Consider the following 25,630-nt stretch of genomic DNA (forward strand, 5'->3'; position numbering starts at 1 on the left):
AATTTACAGCTTAATATTTCATTAAAAATTATGGTTATGAACGCCATTTACTGGCTGTGAACGCAAACTTTCACTTTCAAAACCTGCAAAGTTGTTTTTAAACTTGCAGCCTATACTATTTAGACCCATGTAAAAGTTTGGATCTGGGCACATTTTACTCAAGTCGGATTCATTCTTGAGCCTTAAGTACGTATGCTATACAAGTTAACATAGAGGTCTACTTATTAATGTCTAATCTTATTATATTTATATATTTAAATGTAAACGCATTGTTTTTACTAAGTGATCACATTACATATCTTGAGACATTTTAAGCTTTGACAGTAGAAGGATCTCATCCTACTCTATGCTCTGCTTTGCTCACACAAATTTACTTTGAAATATGTTCAATACACTGTATTCCACATGAGAAAGGAAAAAACATTCAAAGATTAAAGTAAATTTAAGATTTATTTATAAAAAAGACTAGAGTGGAAGTTATGCAAAGAAGCACTAGGTGACTAAGTACATGTAGTTCTGCATACATATCCATTGCAATTAGTGCAAATCTAAATTTCTTTTTACGGTGGGTCAAATTAAGCAACCCAGTATTAACTATGCCAGGGACTGCCTGTATACTGTAGCTCAGTGTCTATGGCTTCATCAAGACAACAGTGATGTGAACTGAACATTACTTCGGTCTTCTCTGGGCTCTCAGTTCCCTGTGACAAGGACATTACAATGCACATCCTTGTTACTTGCATGTTAACATACTGCACCCGTTTAAAAGGAGCTCATTTGCCATGCAAAAAAGGTCAGGGACCGCCTTAATTACAACTGCTTTTGTCTGCAGTATATTGAGGCATCAGAATAATGTAAAGATGGAGAAACTGAGAGTAACACCCCCAGCCAGTTAGGGTATGTGCCTCCACAAGGCACCGCTTCCACGTCCAGCTCTTGTTCAGTTTCACTTCTGCAGTTTCCTAATCCTAACAAGTATCTTAATTAGGTTAGCCACAGTGTGGAGGGAGATGTCAGCCTAGTTTGGCACACCCCAACATCTGCTTCCCATTAATATCACCTACAGTGTTCAGATTTCCCCTGTGAATATACAGCATGACCGCCCAAGAAAACATGCATCTGTGCATGGAGATCAAAACCGTATGTGCCCGTGCGTGTGCGTGTGTGACACAGAAATTGTTTGTACAACACTGGAGCATGATCCCGGGCTTCCTGATGGTCAGCAAGGGTATCTGAAACAGATCTCAAAAATGGAAAAAAAACAAAACTTATTCTACACTGGGGACTTGACAGATCTCATGGCCACACCCACAGCACATCAATAATAATGTGACCTTCCTTAAAGTCTTCAGTCTTTCAGGTTCAGGTCTACTGCCTGTGGCACATCCTGAGCTTTCAAAGCCTGACTGGCTGGTTCAAAGCACACTGGAGATCCTTGAATGCGTGATCAAAGAGGTTATGGAAATGGGAAAAAAAAATGTTGATGTTAGAAGCACGGCCTGGATAAGCATTGCACTCATTGCCTGCAGCCCCTGACTTGTTAAACCTGATGGCCAAACAAGTATTTCACCAGTGAGACAGAAACTCCATTGGTTAAGTATCAGTTCCACAATCCTAAACATCTACAGCAAGGAGCATGAAACCCAACATAATTTATGAAATTGAACATTCAAGTAATCAAGCCAGTAGTGAGCTTACTGTTTGTTATTTAATGTTGCTACACTGAAAGTTTTGGACATACCCCAGATAATGTAGTCTAATTTATACACCATTAATTACTGCCCTTGTGACTATTGGACAAAAAACAGCTCCATCGGCAATCCAAAGAGTAAAATGACCCAAGAGGTCTTTAAACAAAGACACTAATTAAGCTGCAGCTGAGGCTTCTGACTTATTAAAAGTGTTCCAGAGAGTAGGATTCCCAGTGTTCCGGGGAGCAGTAATCGGATCTATGGAACTGGGGAGATGGCAGCCTGTACAGAACGTCGCAGTCTCAACGATCAACCCTGCCTCCGGCTGCATGGCACTAGGCTCAACTGTGACTCACCAAGCTCAGCGCGGGAGGGGTCCTGTCTGGTCCTTCTGCGCCGAGTTCGATCTGTGTGCATTTGCTCCACAGTATTGCTCAATAATTTCCTTAATTGGGAGGCCAGAAAGAACCGCAATCTGCTTTCACTTTTAGCTGCTCTAGGACTGTCAGATGAGGGGCAGGGGCAGGCTTCTGTAGCAGCATGCTTGTATGCCACCCACAGTCACACCAACATTATTACAACCGTTGTGTGGAAAAAAACATGCAAACACACCTGAGATGTTACTGGCACACAATTAGCCAAGACACTTTTTACAACAAGCCCCCTCCTTCTTTCTTATGGATCAACCAAAAGAAATGATCATGAAAAGCAGACCTGACTGGCTCTGATCTGCATGGGGAGCAGCCGCACTGCTGTGTAGCCCAGTTGGGCACTGGAAACAACATGCGGGCTTCCCAGGATGCACCTGCAAACCAGATGTGCCAGCAGTCCCTGGCACTCGAGCTCCACTGGCGCCCAGATTCCTGGAGGAATCTCCTCCCCACCACGCTTTATTTCCATTCCAGGTACATCATCACCACAAGCATTTCGCAAACTAAGGAGCTTACAGTTAACATGTCCACGCAGCGCCTTTCATCTCAAAGAATCTTACAGCACTTTCAATGCAAGAGGGAACCCACTTTTGCCACCACTACCGTTCAGCACCCACATGCCCATTGCGCCGCAGATCAGCGGGGAAAGTGAGAACCTGCCTCATCTGTTTAACCTGAGAGGGAACTGTAGGGAGGTCAGATTTTGCGAGAGCAAAGTGTAATTTAGCCAGGAGTTAACAGCCGTGCTCTTTCACCAACTGCCTTGGGATCTTAATGGCAGAGCGAGATGGGTTTAACATCTTATCGGAAAGATGGGAGCTCCATACAATTTTAGATTTTTTTTCCAGGTGGAAGAGCTCCACCCACTGATTCACCAGTAACACCTACAACATCAACTTTAAATTTCTAGATTTCCTATCCCAATACTGACCAGCCCCAATCTGCTCAGATCAGTCTGTGTGATCTGAGTGGATGAGGTAATGTGGCAGTAATACTGTGCAGAGGGACAAAGCTCTGCTACCCTGTTTTAAGACCTAGCAAACAACCCCCTCTTTAGACACTGCACTCCAAGTGACTTATAACAATCTACCGTCACCTTAACTGGAACAGCATGAAGCACTGGGTTGGAACCTGCTGTGCAGGATAGGGCTATCAGTGTGTTAACACACCACAGCAGTGCAGGTCATTTAGATTTGAGTCCTCCCTGTCCCCCCCTTCACCACGTTATCATCGCCACAGCCCCCCCTTCACCGCATCATCACTGCCACAGCTCCCACCCTTACAAAAGAAAGCCAAACTCGTTTACTGAAACTATCAATGCGAAAGCTTTCCACACTGTGACAACTGGATTTTGTTTGCTAGGACAGTAGTTTAATATATAGCTATGTTATGGATTTGTCTTAATCTGTAATTAAATTATCCCTTGACAGACCACATTTTGGGTATTAATTCATACCATAACTAAAATTTTCATTCTATCTCCAGTGATCAGCCATGCATTTATTAGGAGATTATTTTGGACAAGGGATTTCCTTGCTGGCATCCCAAAGGGTGTTCCCTTGGCAACATATGACTGTACTTTGGCTACGTGCTCACAAGATCAAATGGCATTCCAAGAATTACATACTTAACGGGTACCTGCCTGCTGCACATGGGTGTGATGAAGATAATTCAGCGCACATGATAGCAATCACAGGTGTTTACCCCACCCTATCACATTCCGAGACAGAAAACTAAAAACAAAAGGGAACAAGTTCTTCCAGTTATGTCCTGAATAACAACTCCTTCTGACTGTGCTGGGAAACAAGGAATCTCGTTACACCGCCCAAACAGTCCACTTTACAAACACAGAAAAGACTGAAGTCTACACATCAGCAGAGTCCAAAACCCAAGGCAGACAGGAGCACAGCTTGGGAAGGACTTCCAGAACTGGAAGAAATCAAGTAAAGATGCATAATGTGAACAAGCAGCACAATATCCTTACGCCATTCCTCTAGCAAGAGTGCCTTCACTTGAAGCTGTGATGGGTAAGGGCAAACAGGTTTGAACTACCTGTTCAGACGCTTTTATAAAGGATGGAGATCCAGGGAATACAGCCAGTTTGGTCATTTCCATCATAACTGCCACAAAGAGCCTACTAAAATTTTGATCACTGAGTGAATATTATGATGGCAAATTTAGACATTGGTTTCAGCTCTCTGGGTGCCAGATCTAGTTCTGTAACTGATAAAGAAGAAAATAATTTCAAATTGTAAAACGACTAAAAAACGAGCAAATCATGAGATTAAGACTGGATTGAAACAGATTTAGGTTCACTTTCATTTCACCAGGTATCTCTGCATGTTATTTAAATAAAGTAACTTAAAAATTAGGAAGAAAATGAGGTGGAAATAAAATGAGCACAGCAATGTTCTCCTCTTGGCTGGGAAACACAGGAGGGACAGCAGCATTCAGATCAGATGCGGTTTCTCTCAATGAAAATTTGATGAGCCAAGAGCCTGAATTATGGATAGTCTGGAGAAGTGCACTGTATTGGGACGGAGTTTGCACTGAGGGGCTGGACTGAAAAAGGAGAGAGAAAGAGGATTTCAAAGTGTTGATTAAAATGCACAGAGATCTATTCCCAAACATATCTCAGTGCTAGTGGACAACGGTTGTTCTTTTAAAAAAGAAAAGCTGAGTTGTCCTATCTATGGGTAGCACAGTGGTACAGTGGTTAGCATTGCTGCCTTACAGCACTGGGGGCCCCAAGTTCAATTCCGAACAAGGGGTGCTATCCGTATGGAGTTTGGATGTTCTCCCATAGTGCAAAGAGATACTGGTAGGTTAACTGACTTCTGGGAAAATGGTGTGGTATTTGGCTGTGTGTGCCTTGCAATCGACTGGCATCCTATCTAGGATATATCCTGCGTTGTGGCCGTTGCTTGCCAGCAAAGGCTCCAATTCCGACCCTGAATTGGAAGAAGCAGTTGGAAATTGGATGGATTGATGTCCGATCTATTCCAATCATCCAGTATTAGTAACCCGCCTATTCCTGGAAAAGGCCACAACACCCATAACTCCAGTAGTGAACAGACCAAGTCAGGGTGAAACCTTCACTCTAATTCTGTTCTGATCCTTCATTGTGGGTAAAACAAGCACACAACTTCCTTAAAAAGGGCACAGAATATGGTGAATATGGACAACCTTAGTTACTTTCAAAAGTCAGAACTGTGCATCTTTGTTTCCTGAGGAAAGGTTTAAAAGTTTAAATGAATGGTAATCACTATTGCTGGAGTGTCTGTCTAGTGTAACTGAGGTAATTATTAGTCAGGTAGACTGTAATCAGCACTGTAATCCACAACTGCTCTAATAATACTTTTTTTTTACCCTCTCACAACAATGATGGAAAGATTAAAAAAATAAGTTGACTGTATAAAATCATACATTTCCATACATGAGGCATAGAGACACGTTACACAGGCCAAAAGTCATCATATTGCAAAGGATGTGCACACTGGGCTCCTCAGTCGTGAAATCAGAAGGCACTCTGCTCAGACCCCAGGGTGAGAGCTGGAGCCCAGAGACTGGCCAGCTCAGAGCTGTGGTATCATAGATGGAACAGTGTGAAGGTGAAAGAGCAACAGCTGGGAGGAAGTCATGACGCCACCTTCCTCTGCTTTGGGCCAGTTCAAGCAGCAAGTGGAGCCAATGCACAATGGGTCACCCCAAAATGGTAGTGGAAAGAAGTAACTGGGACATTTGAAAATGTGCTTTTGAAATCATAAAGGCTACAAACAAGAGGAGGGAGTCAACCCATGTAGCTCGTTTGGTTCTTGGTACTTAATCTATCCAAGGATTTCACCCAGCCACTCCTTCAAAGAAATGAAGGCATCAGTCTCAACAGTATGGCAGGGTAGTTTGTTCCACACTCCCACCACCCTTCATGTAAAGAGGTTACCTGATTGGAGGATCTTGTCTAGCCGTTCCTTGAAAGAAGCCAGGGATTAACAACAGGGCTAGGTAACCAGCGCTATATGCCCCGCATTTTTTTTCTCCAAATTTCAAGCCCCAATACCTGCCAGTTACAGCCAAAAGGGCTTCAATATTCAGATGCAGCCATTCAGCAGATGCTTTAATCTAACTCGAAACACCAAGAGGCTGAAACGAGAGAACAGGAGAGGCTGCAGAGCGAGCGTCACAACAGGAGCCGTCTTCCAGCTCATCTATGAATTGGCTTCATTACTCTGCTCTCCTCCCCACTGATAGCTGATGTGTGGTGAGTGTTCTGGTGCACTATGGCTGCCGTCGCATCATCCAGGTGGGGATGCAAATTGGTGGTAGGGGAGTCCTCATTACCTGTAAAGCGCTTTGAGTGGAGTGTCCAGAAAGGACTGGCAACATGAAGGGTAAGAACAACACCATGCAGAGGGTTAACCAAAAGCAGTCGAGAGATTCTGGAACAAGGTCCTTCACCAGTAAAAACCAGATCACTTCGCCGGCATGTATTAAAAAAAATGCTGCAAAACACTACACTTCTAAAGCCACCCTATATCCACCTATCCATTTTCTAACCTCTTTAGCCAACTCAGGATTACAAGGGGTCTGGAGCCTACCTCAGCAAGCAACAGGCACAAAGTAGAGTGCACCCTGGACAGGAATCAGTCCATCACAGGGCAGACACACAGACAAATACACACTCACACCACAGCCAATTAACCTACCAGTATGATTTTAAACTGTAGGAGGAAATCAGAGCTCCCAGTGGAAACCCATTACAACACATGGAGAACATACAAACTCCCACAAAGATAGCAGCCCAGGTCTGCAACCGAACCCAGGGCCCCAGCACAGAGTCAGCAATGCTGACCGCTGCACCACCATGCCATGCGCCACCCTACTAAATGGTAAAGATGCCGAGTACAGCACTTAAACATGCATCACTTTTAGAAACAAAAGACAATTATGGAAATAGAAAACAGAACAGAGCCTGTGCTGGCCAAGATAAGCATTTACATTTCTTGTTACAATTAGTCTCAAGTGAGGCTACAGAGCCTATCACATAGGGATCGCTGCACAAATAAAAGAAATCATGAGCTTTCTCAAGTGCACAACGATTCTATTCTATTTGATGGGTGTGCAAAGCTAATTTGGAAGTTGATAAGGCAACCTGCCCAACAGGCTGTTAGCATCTGATGTCTTCAGCTGTGCCCTGAGTGACGCTAGGGAGAACGCCTGGCCTGCTCCTGAAAGGGTTTATTTAGGTTAGCGCTAACAAGTTGAGGGGAGAGATGGAAAGCGGATAGGGAAATCAGAGAGCACACTTTTCCCCCCAGGGCAGTGCACACATCCTCTGCCTCTCTCTAATTCTGCATAACAAAGCAGCAGGACAGAGTCTGGGGGGGGAGGGGGTATAATTCTATTGTTCGCCTGGGCACATCAACAAGGCACGCCTGGATCACTATTCCCTAAGGCGGGGGGTCTCGGAGGTCAGATCCACCATGCCTGCTCACAGTCACTCACAGGATCTGCAAACAACCTCAGCAACTATTGGTCTGTCCTTAAACACGGGTGTTCCTACGATTGTGACCAAAGCTGGAGCAATGCACACATCTAGCACTGTGTGACATCCTGCAGAAATTCACAGCACAAACAGCAATCCAGCTTTAGGTGGGAGCTACACTTCAGTGCGGGGACTGAAGTAGATCCAATCTTATACGCAAATTGCTGTAGGATCCTTAGGGATGAAAGGTGCTATACACACTGGAGAGGCATGGACACCTGTGTGTGCATCCCATATGCATTTTATATGCCACAGGAGCAACTGCATTATTGGCGCTGGTCCAGCAGTTTTTTTAAAAATGTGGGATCACCAATGTGTTGCAGGCACCAACAGCACAACACCTGAAAAAAAAACAGATGGTAAAACAAATGTTTTAAATGGCTGAAGGCACGAAGAGCAAAGAAATCGCCAATGAGGGAAATTTCCTTTTCAATAAAAAGCGGGCCTTTGTCAGGATCTCTGGACGCGCTAGAGAAATCCATCCGGCACAGGCACTCGGATTTCAACAGGGAGCAGTTAGCGGTTGGTAGCCTCTCTTGCTGTCAACTGATAAGTGTCACTTGGACTGGTGACATAAGTCATGTGGGGAACAATAAATGCTAGATGCCCTAATTCTGGAATGCTACTGAACCGGTCTTTAAACATTAGCAGATTGTCATGTATAAAGAGTTTTTACAGTTTTTCCTCAGAAAAGACCTACCCATCTCCCGGTTAATGGATTTGAAATTCCTGTCGCTCAGTGGGGAATGTCCATTTCTCTTTCAGAGAGGGTCTGCTGCTATGCTGATCCATAGCAACTTAATTGTTAAGTTGAAAATATTGCTTGGCATATCGCTACCACTTGGCAGCATTAAAACAAGTCTGCAGTAATGGTATCTAGACTATTTTACATTTGCTCTATTTATTCTATTGGTCTTAGTCTGCAGTTACCTGCATTATGAATATGGCTTTGCCCTCCGTCAATTCACCGAGACAGCGCAGGACTGACTGAGGAAACTTCATCATCATATCACTTCCAATAACCACTTTTCCAATTCAGGGTTGCAGGAAAGCCAAAGCCTATCCCAGGATGCAGTGGGCACAAGACAGGATATGCCTTGGATGGGAAGCCAGTCCATCACAGGACATACAAACACAGACACACACACTAGGGCCAATTCTTCTGGAAGCCACCATTAACCTATGATTTTGTCTTGGAACTGAGAGAGGAAATCCACTCTAACACAGGGAGAAAGAACTCCAAACAGATAGCACCCCAGGAATTGAAGTCAAGCCCCCAGTGTGTGAGGCAGCAATACTAACCACTGTACCACCGTGCAGCCCCCATAAAAACTCGTGGATAAAAAAAGAGACCAATCCAATGATGAAATTCTGCTTAGCTCGCAATTAAATTATGTCAATTCAGTAAGACCTGTCCAGTCTCAAGGTGGACTGGGGTCAGCTGGAAAGCCTGCCAGCATACCTCTACCCCACCCTAGGACTCGCAGAGGATCCTATCTTCAGGTCTACGGTGGGGTTGGTTACAGGGAGAGGGGGAGAAGGCTACACTGCTGCAGGTGGGGCAGATGACCCAGGCCCCTGTCCTAATGAGGGAAAACGGGTTTGATCAGTCAAGCCTGCCTGGAGCAGCTGTAAAACAGCTTTGCATCCCACAGCCTGCAATGCCCCAGCGGGCATTTTGGTCTTGTTATGCTACTGTAAAGCGCACTGCTTTTCTGGATAGGTTCCCTCACTTTATCGTAAAATGCAACATTTCGTCACCCAACCATTGGAGAAGAGCTCCGGAAAGCATCACCCAAAGGAGGCAGATGGAAGGACCGTGCAACTATTTGAGGAATTCCAAAAAAAGGAGCTCTTGCTCTGCACTTCAGTTGTCCTATAAAATGCAGACACCCCCTTGCACAAACCCATGCAATATGCTTCCATCCCCAATACTCAATGTTCCCCAATCGTCATGTGAAGCCACTGGAGTAACTTCTCTCCAGCCCTGATGTGAAGGTGGTATCCTGTAACTGGTGAGTTTTCCCAGCAGATTTCTACTGAATAAGCAGTGAATCATTAACCAGTGGAAACTATGTAGGTAGAAGTGCATTTAAAGAAAGAGAAAGGGTGGCGCTTCTTTACACAAAGGGAAGTGGAAGCATGGAACAAGCTACCCAGCCATATTGCTGAATGCACTGGCTTCTTTCAAGAAACAACTGGATGAGACAGGACGAACAGCCTCCTCTTGCTTGTAACGGTTCTTACGTTCCATTGACAGAGGCCTTCCGGGCACAGCCATCTTGAATGTGCATGCACAGGACACCAGCCTTTCCAAACCAATCTGATGAATGAAAAGAACAATTGCAGGCACACGCTAGGACATCAAGACATCAGTAGCAAGAAAATGGGCAGCGTACTGGTTTTTTTTCTTAACCTCTCTTGTGCTCTTTCGTGTCAAGACTAGTGTTGGATTGCATTGACTGTATCCTAGGAATCAGACGGCGATACGTCTTTGGTAACATCTTCCTTCGGTGAAAAGCTAAGAAAAGCTGCTCAGCTGTAGATAATACACCACATAAAAAGCTCTGTACACCACCGAGAAAGCACAGAACACAAGAGAAAGAGGAATGAGCACTTCTTTGCCAGTTGACTGCTTAATGCTGTTTCCTGCAGAGCTGAAACACATCAGGTTATAACTCAGGGTCCTAGGGTTGAAGGTAAAAGGCTGAAGGTTTAAATACATAGAAAAAGACTTGTAAGTTTATGTTGGCAATTGCCTAGATATTCAAGACAATATGGGTAAAGCAATAAAAAAACCCAACAAAATGGTAGGTCAAGAGTAGAATTCAAATGAAGAGATGCAGTGTTAAAACTGTACAATGCACCAGAGAGGCCTCATGTCAAATACTGTGAACAATTTAGGTCACCAAGTGACAAAAAAGATTTTGCTCCTCTGGAGTCAGTCCAGAGAAAAGCAACCAGATACGTTCTGGGACTCAAGCAAATGTCCCACACTGAATATGTATTCTTCCTCAGGAACCAATCAAGTCAACTCAGAAATGCTCTTCCACATAGCTTCCATTCATGTTGCTTCAGAACAAAGAAACATGAATGGAAGCTATGTAGAAGAGCATTTAAAAGCAAAAACAGGAGGCACATCTTTGCCCAAAGGGCTGTGAAATCCTTAGATCCATAAGCTACTAGCTATTGAACAGGCCAGATGGGCCAAATGGCCCCCTTGGCTTTGTAACGCACAAGCCCTGGGTGGGACACTGCTGTGGTTCCCCTGCACAAGACCCTACACTCAGACTGCTCCAGTAAAGCACTCAGCTGTATAATTTGGCCCAGATGTAAAAGGCTTTGAAATAAAGCATCTGCCAAAATAATAATGGCAATAATGAACAAGGGAAACACTTCAAGCTAAAATATCACTTCTTTCTTCAGCCCTAAATATAAAGGTTGAAAAGAGGCAAGCCCACTTCTAACAGACCCTACTGAGATAATGCTTGCTTACCATGAAAATACAATGTGCTATAAATAAAGACTCTTAAGTGATCAGATAAAAATAAAAACACTGGAGGAGAAACAGGTTCAAAATAACTTTGCAGTCGGGGAAAAAAAAGGCTCAGTCATCCAATGAGAGGGAGCACTTGCGAAAGAACCAAGGAACCATTTGCATTTTCATGTCACCAGCATCTCCGGATTCTGCATTTTGCAAATACTTCTGTGGAGGTCGATCTTTGCCAACTCTGAAGAATGAACAGGTCTCCCCTATGAGAAGAGATCGCCTAGCTGACTGCTGGGTAGAAAACTGGAAAAACTTAAGAAGAGGCTGAACGCACAGCTAAGTTGAAATAGTAAAAGCATTAATACAAGACATACCCTCTGCACAACAGCCCAACACAACGGGATTTTCAAGCTGTGGCCTACAATCCAGCACTGGTAACTGATTCTTACCATTCAAAAATATTATACTTATTTTTCTCATTTGTCACAGATGTACATGCAAACTTAAATTAAGCCTTCCTTTATCAGGACACTGTTGAGCACTCTGCTAAGAAACCTTGACATCAGCCTGCTAGGCAAAACGAGCCAGTTTTCCTTATCCACGATACATTAAGAAAATCTGATGAGAAGATGAAACAGTGGTTTACTTTAATCAGCAGGATCATGTAACGGTCATCTTAGTGGAATCTGGGATGGATCCCGAGCCAATGAATGTCAGGTGAAGAGCAAACAGGAGCAGAGAATATATTAAAATAACAGCTGGAGTGCCAGAAGCTAAGCAAAGCTGGGCCTGAGCAGCACTGGGATGGGAACACCAGGCTACAGCTATAGGTGGTACTCTTCCCTCTGGACCACGATTTCCAAACAAATGGGCCTGTACAGTGACTGGAGACACTGGGGTAAAGGAAAAGGCACTTCCTACTACAAAGTGACATGGGCTACCCCAGTGTCCTAGCCAAATTCCACTCTGTGATCATACAATCTGGAGTGCTTAAAGCAGTGTACTTAACCGAATGAATTTCAGACTTCAGGTGGCATTGTGGCACAGTGGTTAGAACCTTTGTGGAGTTACGTTCTCCCCGTTTTTACAGGGGTTTCCTCTGTGTTCTCCAGTCTCCTCCCACAGTCTAAAGACACGCTGGTAAGTTAACTGGCTTCTGGGAAAACTGGCCCTGGTGTTTGTGTGTGTGCTGTCTGTGTCTGTATCTGTGCTTTTCCTGCAATGGACTGGCGTACCATCCAGAGCATATCCTGCCTTGCACCTCTTACTTGCCTGGATAGGCTCCAGCCTCCTCGCAACCCTGAATTGGAAGAAGCAGTTAGAAAATGGATGGGTGGATGGATGAAAGAATGGATGGATACTTTCTTACTTCGCTACCTTTTCTGCTGCTTATCTAAAACACGGGACTGTGGGCCGAGCTATGAGCACTGATGTGAAATCCTATATGTGAGCTGCTTTCTGCTGAAATAAAAGCAAGCAATAAAGACAGGCTCAGGGGACAGCAGAGTCTGGATAGCCACTGGCTATGAAGAGGGATACATTGTCTCATATCAGACAAAAGTGGACACTAACTTCACCCCTTGGACAGTGCCATCGTTCTGCTGGCCAGCATTAATTTTTTTTTTTTTAAAGTAGTCCAGAAGCTAATTTCAAAGAAACTGCCCATACAGCATACATTTACTTTGAAAGCATTAGAAAAATCAGAAAGGAGAAAAAAAGAAACACTGAACACATATTATTGGTGCATGTTGTGAAAAAGTCCTCTCGAACCTATTTTTACTGCATAGGGAGTATACTAACTAGCCCCAACATCTGGCTCTTTCACGGTCTCTGTCCTTCTGCAAATTTATCTCTCATCTAGAAAGCCACTTCATGCATGTGGTGCGAAGCCCCACTTGTTATCGTGCATGATATAGCCCTTTTCAGACATGAGACGGGCACGCCCAGCCCCAGTCTAGACCACAGCCTAACAGCTCTGCAGCATGCTGAGCTCCTCTGTGACTCACATCGCAGTCCCAGCCAAACACAAATCAAGGGATCCTGCACTGCACAACTCTCCCTGAAGCTCCTGTGATATCCTTGCTCTGGGGAACAACTCTGCACTACATAGGGAGTCAGAGCAGAACTGGATTCAGACATGGACTGTTTGATCACACTCGGCAACATTCACAAATCAGATAGGTTAAAATAATTCATTGGGTCCTGTTCTGAGCACCACATGCGGCGCTAAAGGGGTCACACAAACATCCAATTTTCCCGCTACTCTGTACATCTCATTAGCCCATTAGGAACATCAGAAGTGTCAAGGAGTGCAGGAAAAAAATGTCTAAACAAGTAAGCACATAAGTTTCTGGCCAATTACCACTTGCTAGAACATAAATCAGAACACAGAGCTCCTCCAGGACCAGGACTGAGAACTACTGCTCTGTGCTATAAGAATACAAAACATGAAAAGTCATCTTATGTAGCAAAACGCACTGCAAGAGAGCGGAGGAATTTCTGAAGGGCTGCAGATCAGGTAGCAGAGATAATTCACTCATCTAGTTGGTAATCGATTTAAATTAAGAGCTCAGAAGCAATTAATCCAGAAGACCCTGCAACTCTCCCAAGACCTGGAGTAAGGATCACTAGTCTAAGAACGTCTAAGCAGACAGAATAGGATAATAGGATTAGAAGGAACCAGTAAGGCGATAAAAAAGGATAGCAGCTATGCACTCTCTGGGCTGGCTTTATGCTTAAACACTGCAAGAAGTGCTCAGTCAGACTGGACAATTCTTTGACAATCAACACATGAACACTTATCATAACAGATACTAGTTAACCAGGGGCTATACTGCTCAGCCTGGATAAAGGAGAGAGCATCGGGTTCAGAGAATAAAATGAAAGTCTCCAAAGCCTGAAAACAATACAGCCGGCTTTTGCCCAGCCAGCAATGGATAAAAGCTCCATGTGCTAATTTCACCCGAGATGAAGCCATCGACTGTGGCCAAACCCCTGCAGGCACAGCAATAGGAGACTGAGCGCCTGTCCAACCTGGTCTCCCCAAGACTGGCTCCCTGGAGAGATGCCACTGCAGCCAGGAAAAGGTCTGACAAGGAAATCCAGATCAAGACTCTCGAAAAAGTCCTTTCCTGCAAGAGACATCCAGCGCTCCTGGTGTCAGCTTCATGCTTGGCATTCCAAGCCCCCCCTGATCCGCCACGCGCGTGCACGGAAAGAATGCCCGATTGTACTGCTGTCACGTACAACTCACAACCGCTTGGCCCTCCGCCCGTCCCCAGTCCCACGCACTTCCCGGACAACGCAGGCCAAGACTGAGCATTCATGATCCAGCACCCGGGAGGCAGATCACAGGGGGAGAGCCTTTGAGACAGGGAAACTGGGAAACAAGGTATCGGTCACTGACATGAAACAATCCGCATGCCTACAATGCTTCCGGCTTCCTGTTGGTCCATATTTATGCTTTCAAGTATTTGCATGCCAGGTTTGCCAATCCTGGCTTTAATTTTGTATGGTACTAGAGAAGGGGAGACTAAGGGTGCTCTCTCATTTCCCGCAAGAGCCCTAGCTCTTCCTCAGTGGGAGGGTTAGAAACTTCAAGTGTCATTCTAAAAAATGTGAGAAGGCACCAACAGGTGTGGATTCTGATGTTATAAAGTCAAAAGACAGAAGAGAGCTGCAAAAAAAGCACAACCCTACTGCACATAGAAGTGGACTCTACAGTAATTATTTATTCATTTTCTAACTGCTTCATCCCTGGCAGGGCTGCAGGGCAGTTGGAGTCTATTCCGGCAAGCAACAGGCACAAGGCAGTGTACACCCTGGACAGGACGCCAGTCCATCACAGGGCAAACTGACAGACACTCAAAACAGGGCCAATTTTCCCAGAAGTCAATTGTCCTACCAGCATGGCTTTGGACCTTTGAACATCAATGGTTCAACACCATTTGAACAGCAAATGAAGTGCTATGAAGGCCTGCACAGCACACAATAGCACAGCCGGGATTGATCTGCATGCAGGCTATCAGTTTCGACAGGCTTCAGACACAGGCCCAGGCAGGGGAAAGACTGTGCTGCAAACCCAGGAGTTTCTTCAGCCAGCCTGCTGTAGACAAACACTGTCATTTACCCATTCTTAATTACAGCTTTGCCAGGAATTGTATCAGATCTCCGTAAATCTCCCATATCCTTGGATTTTCCAGGACTGCAACCACCCATCCTGCTAGAATGCTGCCTCATTATACTTCTCTGGAAATGCACTGTTTTTTTCTCCCAAAATCTGTGGAGGATGGCTGTTCTTCAACCCTGACTGGCTTCTTCTCAAGATGAGGTGGCACTGTGTAACACTTACAGCGCATATGTGGCCAAGAGAAAAAAAAAAAACAAGCATTTCTAATGGAAAGCAACGCAGAAGCAGTAAGCTTCAATTTCCTCCCCTATCCTATCCTGCCTCTTGGACCTGAAAGATTTTACATCACATTTCCTGATCTTCGTAAGCTGTTTAACCCCTATCAGCTGAGACACACAGTTTCAGCTGAGCATTGAACATTAACCACTAGGGTTAATAATAATAATTGCTTACACTTATATAGCGCTTTTCTGGACACTCCACTCAAAGCGCTTTACAGGTAATGGGGACTCCCCTCCACCACCTGGATGATGCGACGGCTGCCATAGTGCATCAGAACGCTCACCACACATCAGCTATCAGTGGGGAGAAGAGCAGAGAGTAATGAAGCAAACTCATAGATGGGGATTATTAGGAGGCCATGATTGGTAAGGGCCAATGGGAAATTTGGCCAGGACGCCGGGGTTACACCCCTACTCTTTTCAAGAAATGCCATGGGATTTTTAATGACCACAGAGAGTCAGGACCTCAGTTTTACGCCTCATCTGAAGGACGCCGCCTGTTTACAGTATAGTGTCCCCATCACTATACTGGGGCATAAGGACCCACCTGGACCGCAGGGTGAACACCCACTGCTGGCCTCACTAACACCTCTTCCAGCAGCAACCTTAGTTTTTCCCAGGAGGTCTCCCATCCAGGTACTGACCAGGCTCACAACTGCTTAGCTTCTGTGGGTTGCCAGTTGTGAGTTGCAGAGTGATATGGCTGCTTAAGAATAAAGAACGCATACTTCATAATCCCAGTACATCATGAGGACAGGATGGTGCAGATATTCAGTATTCAAGAGTCAGGCACCAGTTTGCAAAATCTTTAAGTCCACTTCCAGCTGCAGACAAAGAATGCAAACACCCCAGGTTGGGACCAGGGACTCATTTCCATAGCTCATCCTACACCCTTCTGAACATATAAAGCCCTTTACAAGATGTATGTTTTGAGATCTCACCGTCTAGCTAGACTTTTGAAAACAAAATACAGGCAACAGGCACACCACGTTGTCCATTCAAACTCACTGCATTTAAATGTGAGCTCTTTACACAAAGGGTTGTGAGAGTATGGAACAAGCTCCCCGGCCATGATGTTGAAGCCGATACTCTGGCTTCTTTGGATAAATGGCTGGGCACGTCCCTGGGATCAATTAACTACCAACTACCAAAAGTCATTTGGCAGAATGGGCTGAACAGCCTCCTCTAATTATTAACCTTCCTCCCATCCAAAACAAAACTCCTTGACCACAATTTTCTAAAATGAAGTCCAACAGTATGCAGGTGCACCCAAGAAGTTACAACATATGCATGGAAAAGAGAAAAATGTTTTTTTCCTCCACTTGGAAACAGTTAAGGAAGACGAAATCAGACAAAAAGATAATTTTGCCTAAAAAAACTAAAGTTTTTCAAAGTCATCCAGAAATAAGCTTCTTATGGTTTTAGCTTTCAAGCTGAAATTATGACAGAAGTCATGAAAACAATTACTCCTCTTCAGACTTAGTTCAAAATCACTGAGCTCTATACACATTTTTAAAGCTCTGTAGAATATAGCCTGTGCTGTGGTCAATTAAGCACTGCTTATTCACTGTGACCGATTCTATGGGACAATCACGTGGTTGTGTTTGGATGTCCACTGTTACACAAACACAAACTGAAGAATGTTGGCTGTACCTCTTTTTGATACATGACAAGGCTCTGTGACATAAATACTGGAGCCAATTTGTGACAACAGAAGCTGCCCAATTAGGATTTTTTTTTTTAATACATCAAAATTTGCTTTGACCTCACAGTAAGAAATATGAACCACCATTGAGTTTTGGTCACTAGCCAAGATCAGGGTAGTGCAGCCTCTCTTAAGGAAATTTCTGAAGGAAATTCAAATTTCAAGGTGAGGGATGAACAGAAAGCTTCAAAAACTCTTTTGTCACAGGTGCGACAGGTGACAGGTTCTACAAGGAGAAAATATCCATTGGACTGGTAGCAGGACCACGTTTAAAAAAAACCTGTCAGCTGCAAATAATTTTTTTTAACTGGTGCAACCAGTTCCGAATCTAAAAACGACTATTTTACATATAAAGGAGAATTTGGTCGAGTAGATGTGTCTGACTATGGTAATAAGTTATATACCAGTAAAGGTTCATTCCACGCTAAAAAGGTGTCACACCTGAAGAAGGCACAAAAGCCCAAACACTGCGTTTCTCCTTTCTATTTTTTGAGATGGAATTTACCTTTACTTCTTCCTTTGAAGCTACCAGTTCGATAGTTAAATCGCTTATTTCAGCCATCAGCAATCATCATACCGTCTACACGTCTGGCAATCAACTAGTTATCATATAGTGGCATTTTATAAATATGAATATTGTAAGATATGTATACTTTGCGTATGACCATAATTAATTAGGAAGTTTATCTAAATGTATTTAATACTGACAGACAGAAAGGTGGGTTACTGTTTTCAATAATTAAAAACGTGAAGGGTGTATCGTAAAAGACGGCTTATATTTGATAAAACCACCATTAAGTTTCAGCAACGTAAGGGAAAAGAGACTCGAATGCACAAAGCCGACTCCAAAACAACACCTTTAGATGTTAATACCTTTGGAATAAAGAAAAACATTTTGACGGACTCGACAAGTATTTCGACAGACAACATTCTTGCTTTTTGAAAGTGTCCGAAAAAAAAAACAGCCGTCCAACCCGAGGTCTTCATTCATTATTGCAAAACTACGATAGTCACTTCTCGGTAAATCGCAATCGTTTTAGCATTTATAAAAGTTTAATTTCTAGCATATGTGCCGGTTCTGTGTTTGCTGCATATTAAAGGTTATTTTAAAAAGCCCGTATCCGGGACAACAAAGGAGACAGAATCAGGGATCCGGATCCCCTGGGGACAGAGCAGCTGGGCGTAAAAAGAAACAATGTTAGTTTAAAAAAAAATAATACAAAAATAACTCATGACTGGGGAAAAAACTTCTAGAAGGGCGAGTATTTGTGTGTCCTTCCACTAGTAATTACGTCATGGTGTAACAGATTTCCGCACTTTTTCCCCAGCGTAACTCCTCGGACAACCCTTTCTTCTCCTCCTCCCAGCCCCAGTCCGCACAGCTCCGCACACTCTGCGAGATACGGCAATAGCGTAATTTACGCTGTCTCACTGGCAATAACCTCGCTTCCACCTGCAGCCTGGCGATAGGTTCGCAAACGCTGTTTGTGAATGTCACTTGCTCCTAAACGGGAAACGGACACCTTTTTTCAAACAAGGAAATCGCTCCACCGAGCCGCCAGATTCTGGTTGGACTTGAAATGGAAACGGACTTTTTAAAAAACGGCTTACCTGCCGACAAAGTTTTCCAGGACTGAACTTTTGCCGGCGCTCTGCCCGCCGACCACGGCGATCTGCGGCAAGTCGAGGTTGCAGCTCTGCCCGATGGAACTGAAAGCGTCCTGAAGTTTATTAATCAGGGGAATGAGCTCCTCCATCCCCCGGTTCCCCATGGCTGCGCACTCGGGTTCTCACTTATTTGGTAAGAAAGAAACTCTGTATGTTCACACCAACTCCGGTAACAGGGATCAAAAATAATTCAACCAGTCAGCCGTAAATGGCAGCGCAAACACACACACACAGAGAACTCCAACAGACAGAAACAAAACTTCTCTCATCCGGTCAGCCGACACCCCGACCTCCGCTGCCGATAGAGACCCCGCCTCCTGTCAAGCAAAAGGAGCAAAACCACTGGCGAATTTGCCTGCCCGTCTTCTCGAGGTGGCTGGCGATTGGTGGATAGTTTATTTGCTCGTCTTGTAAGTAAGGGCGTGGCCTTGAATTTTGGGCGGTGCTGTTGTAAAAGGCATCGCTATTGGCCATCTCGAACGTCAATCATTTTACCCCTTGACTATATTTTCTACCCCAGGAATACAGCCAAGATTTCAGTACGATGAGTGTTTGCTTTTGAGGCTACGCACAACCTTTCTAAATTTACAAATGTAGTGGGATTAACCGATCTGTTGCCCCAGAAAGAATAATCTGACGCTATATTTCGATAATTCTTTTACGCTAGAAGCCTCGCTTCTGTTTTATTAAATTATAAAAACATACTCGTCGATGGAAAATATCAAATTGATGCGATTAATACTTAATTTCATCTATTGAGCCCTTCACCATGACCGTCAGCTGTAAATTTAGAGTTTATATTCTTTTGTACCTGATACAAACTTTTAAACAAATAACCCAGCAACTGTGTTGTTAAAAAATTATTTTAGGTGGAATGTGCCTTTAGTCAAAGCGACAAGAGGAACGCCGGACCTGCGTCATTTCTAAATTACTGGCAAGACAATATACTTGATTGTTTTCATAACATGTTTTTGCTCATATAAATAGTGGTGAATGACATTTAACGGGCAGCATTGCGCAGTGGTTAGCGGGGCTCTGAGTTCAGTTCCTGACTTGGGTTGCTGTCTGTGTTGAGTTTATATGTTCTCCCTTTGTTCACGTGGGTTTCCTTTGGGTGCTCTGGTTTCCTCCCACAGTCCGAAAACGTGCTGACAGGTTAATTGGCTTTTGGGAAAACTTGCACTGACTGTGTATGCCCAGCGATGGACTGGCATCCCCTTTGGTGTATCCGCTATTGCGCCCGTTGCTTACTGGGTTAGAGTCCGTCGTCCTCAGCAAGCTCGATAAAGCGTTTAGAAAATGAGGGATGAACTTTTATCATATCAGTGGCCACTTGACGCAACCTCACTTCAGTTTAACCAGATAAGCCACTTGAAAACGAATTCTCATGGTGGGTATCAATTTCCTCGGCTTGACGCTGGAGTAGCCTGAGTGATGCGACTTGCTTAAGGGTACAAGCAGCATTTCAGCTAAAACTATCGAGAACACCTTTTTTAAACCCTGCATAAGTTTTAAAAAATGTATAAAAGTTGATTCTTTGAAAGTCTTCAAAATCAACAGGGAAACACGAACCAGAGCACACAGAATAGTGGGAGCCTGGAACAATCTTACCAGCCAAGATGCTGAAGCCAATACTCTTGGTTTTTGTCAATCAACGACACCAAGACATCCCCTGCTCAATTAACTACAATAATCCAAATGAGTCTCTCATGACTTTTCTTACTTCTAACGGTTTTGGATCGTTGGATCTCAGAGACTGTTTCTGTCTCTGAACGTTTTTGTCAGTTCCAACTTCAACGGCACGTTTCCTGTTTATCATACGAGGTCCCAAAAGAACAAAGGAGGTCTTGAGCTTGTGTAGATTTCACATATTTAATCATGTATTTTTTCTCCCAATGCTATCTCATTGAGAGCCACATGGTGGGGCAGTTTCAGTATGACTGTGCGCAACGCTGACGAACCCAGCCAACAGAGCGCGCTTAACCATTACATACAAAACGCTTTACACTCAAAGTAACGGAAATCATTATGCGAAGCGTATTCCCAGCAGTGTGACATCATTTTAATTTTTGTAAAATATCAATACCGAATAAGCTTCAGACAGGGTTTAGTAAATGTAATCTTGTATTCATGGCTCACTTGAGAAACATCAAAAAACAAATGAGAAAACGGGATATATAAAAAACATCTCATAATTTCATAATTTCATAGTTTCATAATTCAGATGCTCTTCATTAAATAGGCTTATTGAAAACCAAAATTAAATATCAGGCCCTTTCTACATAAAACCAGTATATAACTACTTCAATATTGATCTCAACTCTTTTTTCTGAGACAATCTTAAACTCAAGTACAAAAGAAATAGTAAATCTAAGGAAAATAGGAAATCATTTAGATCTAAATGCAATGTAATCTGTTTATTGCAACAGGCTTTAGAGCTGTATCTCAAGCCTAGAAGAAAAAATCATGTTTAGTTCTGGGAGCAAGGTACTGTAGTGTTGCCAGTTGGGAGATGTTATATTAAAATTGTACTGTGTGCTGTCCATCTGTTCATTTTCTAACCACTTCTTCTAATGTATTGTCAAGCAAGCAACCAACACAAGGCAGGCTACACCTTGGAAAGAACGCCAGTCCATCACATGCACAAATGGATAGAAAAATGCACACACATTCACACCAGGGTCAATTTTTCCGGAAGGCTGTACAATGCACTAGTACGACATAATGAATAATATTGTGCAAAACTGACCAAGAAGATTGAAAAGGGTATTGTTACTCTGGAATTGGTCCAGAGAAGAACAACCATGCGGTTCATTCCCGAGCTGATTTGATTTAGTCTTGAGGGAAAACTGTGAGAGGATCTAACCCAAGTATTCGACAATCCAGAAGCATGAAACACAATACACAGGTGTGTAGTACACTGAAGTGCCTTTATAAACAAAAGCAGGAGGCACATTTTACACAAAGGATGGTGGGAGACAGGAAGGAGCTACCTAGCCATGTTGTGTTGAAGATGATACCTTGGCACAGCAAGTAAAAAGGGGATTTAATTGATAGAAAAAAACACCATGTTTCAACTCTTAAGCATTTTCCCAAAAGAGAAAAAATAGTTATTTTTTTCTATTGAATGCAATATGCAACAGATCACAGTCCACAAAGATGCAGAAACTCCTTAAAACCTTTCAGCAGAGCTGCCTTGAGTCACCTGCATTGCACAGCCTCCTAGGACACCCTGTGATCAACACTAGCACTTTTAGAAAAAGGCTGAACAAAGAGAAACTGTGAGCCATCATCTTCAGGGACACATGGGAAAACTCCTTCAGTAGACACCCATCCATCTGTTTTTTAATTACTTTATGAACTTCAGGGTCACGGGCACTGGGGGAGCTAGAGACTCTCCTGACAAGCTAGGCAGGATACACCCTGTATGGGATACCAGTCAATTGAAGGTCTGACACACAATCATAAACAGACACGGACACAGACACACGCACACCAGGGCCAATTTTCCCACAAGGTAATTAACCCATTAGATTGTCTTTGGACTGTGGGAGAAATTGGAGGCACCTGGAGGAAACCCCTGCGAACTAAAATGAGGAGAGCATCCAAACTCCACACAGATAGCGCTGCAGGAATTGAACGCAGGGCCACTGCACTGCAAGGCAGCAATGCTAACCACTGTTCCACTGTGCCACCACTTCAATAAACACGTCAAGCTCAAATGTTAACAGGAGGCACCTACCTGCCCAGGCAAATCTTGGAGTGATAGTATTAGCGCCTGTTTACCCAGTCCTAATTGCCCTCAGTGCTGTAAAACACAGGTTCTTGGTAGAGACGTCTCCATGCGGCCTTGAGGTATGACTATCTGCTCATGCCCTTGACCCTTGTTTGATTGCACTTGTGCTTAAAATTCTTCCAAAAGGAGAGCTTCCCAGTGCTGGTCCTGGGTACCCTGGTATCTGCTGGCGTTCTCTCGTGCTCTTTATTGTTTTAGCCTTTTGTTGAATGATTCATTTGACCTGTGGGATGTGTTTCAGGCCATAAACTGCCAGAGATTTCATATTGACTACTGTACTTTATAGTGTAACACAAAAACTGCACATTTTAAACAATTGGCAATGGTGTCAAGTTCAATCAAGGAATTAATTAAAATAACTGAGAACTGAGCTGGAATGATGTTGGGATTTTCAGGACCAGAGTTGAGTATTCCTGTCCTGTCTGCTGGGTTTTCTGGTCCTTGCTCACTAAGTTAACTAATTGAACCCACTAATTAGACTGGGTTACAACTCCATAACGTATCTGAAATTGAACGTTCCCCAGGTGATTCCTTTTTTTAGTGTATTATGCAGAGCTGCAAGGCACACAATATGTATTCTCAATATGTATTCCTTAAGGAATTCCAGTGTTCCATGTTTTCATGGAACAGTGTTCCAGTTTTCATGCAAGCAGCACCACATTTTTTCAAATCTCCTCCCTAGGAAGCCCAGTGATTTGTCTTCCACTTTTCATTTGCAAGAAAGTCACGTAATCTGTAATATCCTGATGTCTTTTTTAATGACTATCATCATGTCATTGACTATTCGCTTTTTATTTATAGTCTAAGCTGTCATCATTCATTTCCTAATTGTCTTCTAATGTGACTCTTGCGGTCTTTGATAATTTTCTAATTCAGCATGCCATCGTTTTGGAATTTTTCAGTTCACCTTACCGTTTGTAATATTGATTTATCATACAATATGTCTCTAGATGTTTTTTTTTAATGTCTGTGTCCTGTATTTTGTTTACTGTGTTGTAACCAGGGACTTCAGATGTAAATTCGCTTTTAAGCTAACTGTGGTGCAGCTTAAGAGCTGTGCAGTGTCCCTCTTTAATAAACTAAAGCTCTGTTTAACCCTGGCAGATAACCCTGAATGAAACTAATGATTTAATTCTCAATTTAACACTTTTCCAAAATCCCAGTTTCTAAAATTGTTATAAAGGCACTGTAACTTAACTCTTGCAATCTATCTTTTGAATAACTTCTGAATTAGGGACATTAGTGGTTGAGTTCAAGTAGGCGTTTAATGAATTAAAACAGTGGTCCCCAGCTTCAGGTCAGGGGCACCTGTAGTCTTTCAGGCCCTTTAGGCATATTCAGTGAGCCAATGAAGGCCAAGAGAGTGATGTCATATTGGTCCAGTTTAATTATTAAGAGTGACAACCAGATGACTCTTTGTGTGTTCTGAGAACAGGGCTGGCAACTCTGATCTTTCAAACTGTCATTTTTTTTTTGTAAGTCTTGGTTTCAATTAAATTTAGTAAGAAAACTGATAAGAGCAAAGTGGCAAAGCAAGGAGGGAAGACAGAAGACTGGAAAATAAAAACAAGAAAGGAGGGAAAGGAGAACAGTCTGTGCTGTATTGTAAATATCATGTTAAAGACTGACAGGGCACCAATATAAGGTATTGACTTACAAACTAAGTGAGAGGGCATTCCTTGTTTGTTTTCAAACAGACCTTACAACTCAACATCAAAGCCTAAGCTCTGCACTGTTTGGAGCACAGACTGTATATATTGACTTAAAGGACTACAGCATTCTTTTATCAAGGCACAAAATTTAACAAGCCCCAGACATGTTTAATAGGAGAAGCTGACACCGTTGTGAAACACTTCAGATAACTTAAACAAAGATGGTGTTTTCTTTAGACTATGTTTGTGAAACACATTTACAAGCAAGATGAAACCAGTCAACCCATTTCACTCCTTTGGTTGCTAAGTCAGGCTCAGTGTTGCTAAGTCATACTACATCTCATTTTATTGCTTCTTGGATTATCCCAGAGTATCAGTTTTACAGGGCATTCACACACATGCAGAAGGGCCAGTTTTCCCAGGAGCATATTATCCTACTAGTATGGCTTTAAGCTGTGAGAAGAAAAAAGAGCACCCAGAAGAAACCCACAAACACCAGGAGTGACTTACAAACGAAGGTGATAGCACCCCAGGGTCCCAGCACTGCAAGGAAGCAAATGCTAACAATGTAATACTTAAGATGAAACCATCGTGTTTTTATTGCCTAGAAACCATCAGTGCAAAGTCAGTCAAACAAATGACACTGCATAATAAAAAAAAACAAATTAAACTAGAAAAGTGATAGTACAGTATAATCAATTATTATAAACCTAATATATAATATTAGATCATATCTAATATATATAAACAATATGAATCTGAAGTTGTGAGGGTGAAAAGTACTGTAAATGTTATTTTCCCAAATTAACAGCAGCACAGATGAAGTACAACTTTCTGTGCTCTTATACTTAGTTTTCACTGATTCGTCGCAAACTATTCCACTATATTCACACACACACATATTCATATCTTTGTGAGGACTTCACAACGACTCGCATTCTGTTTCTGTTTGCTATTCCAGACACACAGTGAAATATGCTTTGGACATGGCAAGATAACGCCATTTGCTTAACTCAAAACCAGTTATTTGCATTATGGGGACAGCCACACATCATCTGTAAGGAGTGCCTATCTTTGCAGGGTCATTGTCCCATCATTAGTAATATGTGCTCCTCCCACCAACACATGCACAACCACCTGTGCAACGGTCACTACAATTCTTAAAAAAACACAGGATGAATACCCTGCAGGACCCATCCCATTTAGGAAGAGTGAACATCCGGCAGGACTCTTTTTGTAGGAATC

At 43.2% G+C, this 25,630-nt stretch overlaps 1 protein-coding gene across 3 annotated transcripts in view; it reads right to left on the reverse strand.

Moving 5' to 3' along the window:
- Positions 1–19,264, reverse strand: part of dnm2a (dynamin 2a) — a 93,041-nt gene extending 73,777 nt beyond the window's left edge. For all 3 annotated transcript variants that reach the window (XM_088931657.1, XM_088931656.1, XM_088931655.1), the window contains exon 1: positions 18,881–19,264. In XM_088931657.1, coding sequence (XP_088787783.1) covers positions 18,881–19,041 — 161 coding nt within the window. In that variant the 5' untranslated portion in view covers positions 19,042–19,264. The remainder of the gene's footprint in view (positions 1–18,880) is intronic.
- Positions 19,265–25,630: the final 6,366 nt, after the last annotated feature.

Source organism: Atractosteus spatula, chromosome 14, assembly GCF_055471065.1.
Source record: "Atractosteus spatula isolate fAtrSpa1 chromosome 14, fAtrSpa1.hap1, whole genome shotgun sequence".
Classification (NCBI taxonomy): Eukaryota; Metazoa; Chordata; class Actinopteri; order Semionotiformes; family Lepisosteidae; genus Atractosteus; species Atractosteus spatula.